Source organism: Mus pahari, chromosome 23 (assembly GCF_900095145.1).
Source record: "Mus pahari chromosome 23, PAHARI_EIJ_v1.1, whole genome shotgun sequence".
NCBI lineage: Eukaryota > Metazoa > Chordata > Mammalia > Rodentia > Muridae > Mus > Mus pahari.
In genome coordinates, this window is record NC_034612.1 from 19,717,144 (window position 1) to 19,720,554 (window position 3,411).

The 3,411-nt window shown below is 43.5% G+C and overlaps 1 protein-coding gene across 1 annotated transcript in view; it reads right to left on the reverse strand.

The window, feature by feature from the left end:
• The window catches only part of Septin14 (septin-14), an 18,740-nt gene extending 16,148 nt beyond the window's left edge, over positions 1-2,592 (reverse strand). Inside the window, exon 1 of the mRNA XM_021187180.1 lies at positions 2,536-2,592. Coding sequence (XP_021042839.1) covers positions 2,536-2,592 — 57 coding nt within the window. The remainder of the gene's footprint in view (positions 1-2,535) is intronic.
• Between the last annotated feature and the right edge of the window lie 819 nt (positions 2,593-3,411).

Sequence of the window (3,411 nt, forward strand, 5' to 3'; positions counted from 1 at the left end):
TCCACCTGCCTCTCTGCCTCTGCCTCTGCCTCTGCCTCTGCCTCTGCCTCTGCCTCTGCCTCTGCCTCTGCCTCTGCCTCTGCCTCTGCCTTCTGAGTGCTGGGATTAAAGGCATGTACCAGAGGTCTGGCTCTGTTCAACTTTTCAATGAATGGGATTTTTGTCCCATGGTGTAGTGCCTGAAGTTTTGGTACTACTGCTCAAGGCCACCTCTTGGTTACCACGGCTGCCTTCTAAGCTGATTCATGCCACAAAGGACCGTCACAGTTTTATGAATACATCAGGGCCACTGCTGTGTTGAAGCTAAAAAATATGAGGCCGTCTACTAGACCATGTCACTGCTATGCAGTCATGGAGAAAAAAAAATGTATCACACCATATCTCATGTGAAGAAGCTTAAAAACTAACTTACTTGAAAACAGAAAAATGTGAGACAAAATTCTATTCATTGTAAATTGAAGAAGGCTGAGAGTTGTGGTGCACACCTTTAATGCCACACTCAGGAGACAGAGGCAGAGGCAGAGGCAGAGGCAGAGGCAGGTGGACCTCTGAGTTTAAGGCCAGCCTGGTGCCACTTTCAGTGCCACTGCTACTACTGTCATACTGGCCATAAAAAGGATACCGCGCACTCATGGTTGTGTGCACCACACCTGTGTGAACATCTAGAACGTCCCCATGTCTCTCAGCAACAGGCACTCTTCAAACCAATCACAGCATGAACTGTCCCCAAATCTGTCAGTTATAGCCATAGTGAGACAGTCGTGTTCACTTAGGATCAAAGCCAAAACACACAACAAATTCAAACACCAAGATACATACTGTGTCACTTTTAAATGTGGTCAAGACAGCTGACCTAACACACGTACAAATATGAATGCAGGTGCATAAGAAATATGGTTTTTAAAGTAACCTGGCAACTCCAAAAGAACACAGTAACTCTCTAACAGTAGTTCCCAAAGGAAATGGTATTGAAGTAAAAAGTCTGATGAAGAATTTTTAAATGTTTTTACTATAGTAATTTAGTATGCATTTTGGTGAAGAAAAATACAAAGAAGACTTGGGTAAACAAAGTCAAAGACGAAAAGGGGTACATGATAACAGACCTCACAGAAATATAAAAGGACATTAGACAGATCCAAGATGAATAGAGAGAGCCCTTGGCACTCACCAATTTCTCCTGTGGGTTGAATCAAAACACCTAGAGGGCTGCCCAAAAGTTCAGACAAGCTTGGGGAAACTTAGGAGACCTTAGACAGTGGAACTGAGGGAGCCCCTGAACTAATGATGCAGCCACTTAGCAGAGAACAGGGTCAGAAACGAAGGAGCACCTAAGTGGACCCATCACAGGAGCCATGCTGTGCTGAAACGCTCCCTCTTCAGACACTGACAATGGGATCCCCATAGGAACTGGCTCTCAAGAAGTTCTGTGCTCTTGGGCCAAGTCTATGGTGGCCTGTGCCTTTAATCCCATCACTCAGAAGGCAGAGGCAAGGGCAGGTGGAGCCAGCCTGGTCTACAGAGTGAGTTCCAGGACCTGTCTCAAGAAAACAAAAAAAAAGAAGTTCTGAGTTCTCTAAGATGATACAGAAGCATCATGGGGAGCTATCTAGAGAAGACTTCTGAACTTGTCTCTCTAGGAGTCACAAATCCTGGGTTTCTTGTCACTGGGAACCCCTTCAACAGTATTCTACCATCTCAGCCTAGAAGCACAGTTTTCCCTTGGTGGAAAACATCTGCTACAAACCCACTGAAAGTTTCTTGCAGTTCAGAAACTGATCTGTGACATGTAAAGTAAACGAGGACTGATTTACTTGAAGACTGGCAGCTCAGAAAGCTAGCTGGGGTATGGGCAAAGAGATGTTGGAAGTCATTCCATGCACCAAGGTCTCGGAATACCAGAAAGGCAGATGGTTGGGTAGGGTTTCAGTAAGTTAGAAGTCGTCTGCACATCGAAGGAAATGATTGACAAGTGAAGAGACAAACCAGTCTGGGAGAAAATCTTGTCATCTGACCGGATACTGATTAGCTAGAATCTCCTGGAGTTAGGGAGAGGAAGGTCCCACACTGCTGTAACAGGGCCTCCTTCCTTTCCTGGGCTTTCCCAGCTGCGGAGGAGGGATGCAGTAGGAGGGGCTGAGGACAATATGAATAGCTCGGGACAGTGAGTGGGTTTCTGCACCTCTTTCTCCATGAAGTACTTTGTTATAGCGATGCAAAACTAAAAACACCCCTAGAGTAACTTTAAACTTTGATTTAGTCTCCTTTGCTTTTAAATGAGAATGTTTTGCATGCACACACACACACACACACACACACACACACACACACACACACCAACAGAGTCAAGAAACATTCTGACAATTGTTTAAACCACCATTTACATTTAAATCTAACCAATAGTAAGGTTCATCATCTGTTCCCAAAGATAGCAAGCCTCTTTTGCTGTCAGGACCTGAATCCACTTAGAGTCAATTATTTTTTAAACTACTTATCGAAGTGCACAGTGCATAGTGATATACAAAAGATGCACTCAACTGGATCTTCATTGCCAGGTGTTTTCATCGATGACGTGTTAGTTGGTTTTTCTGCCATGTCAGACCAAAATGGCTAGAATAAAGAGAGAAAACTTTGTCAGTTCCACCTACAAAGGTCCTATTCTTTAACCTTAGACCCTTAGAGGATTCAACTGTGTTGTTCCCTTCACACTTCTGACTTGTTTGAAGTTGTATCTTTCATCCTAAGCAAGCACGTGTGTGCTCAACAGCATAGTCAGTATCTAAAGTAACGCCATTTGACCAATGATATCCAAAATGAAAAGATTAAACTCTCTCCAAATCAAGAAGTTACTGACATCATCCTTTTATGGATTGGGTTTTTTTTTTTTTTTTTTTTAGCCAGCAATGAATTTCATTGGGACATTCCGTAACAGTTTATGCAGTCCTCCATTTAAACGGCTCTGAGCATGCGAAAAAGAAGCCACTGGACAAGAAGACACTCTGAGTGACTTCAATTTCCAGAGGGGCTTAAACTTGAAGCTGAAGTAGGAGCCAAAAGGGAAGCAGGCTTCTAGAATCTACACAAATTCTCTAGGAACCAAACCAAAGCCAGTTTTTGTTTTGTTTTGTTTTGTTTTGTTTTGTTTTGTTTCTTTCATTTTTTATGAAGCACCTTTATGCAGGTAGCATTGTACTGGATGATCTACCTCCTGCAATAGTTAAAAGACATCTATGATCTTCAGACTCAGAAATACCAAGTGACTTACCTGCCCCGGGTCTCAGCTGGGAAGTGCGCAGTCTGAACGGGCTCGGAGTCTGGTGTGTTCTCCCTTGCTGTCTGCAGATGTGGACCAAATTAATAGTCACTGTAGTTGCAACAGTTGGGAACAAGGGAGTTAAGGTACAAAGGAGCATA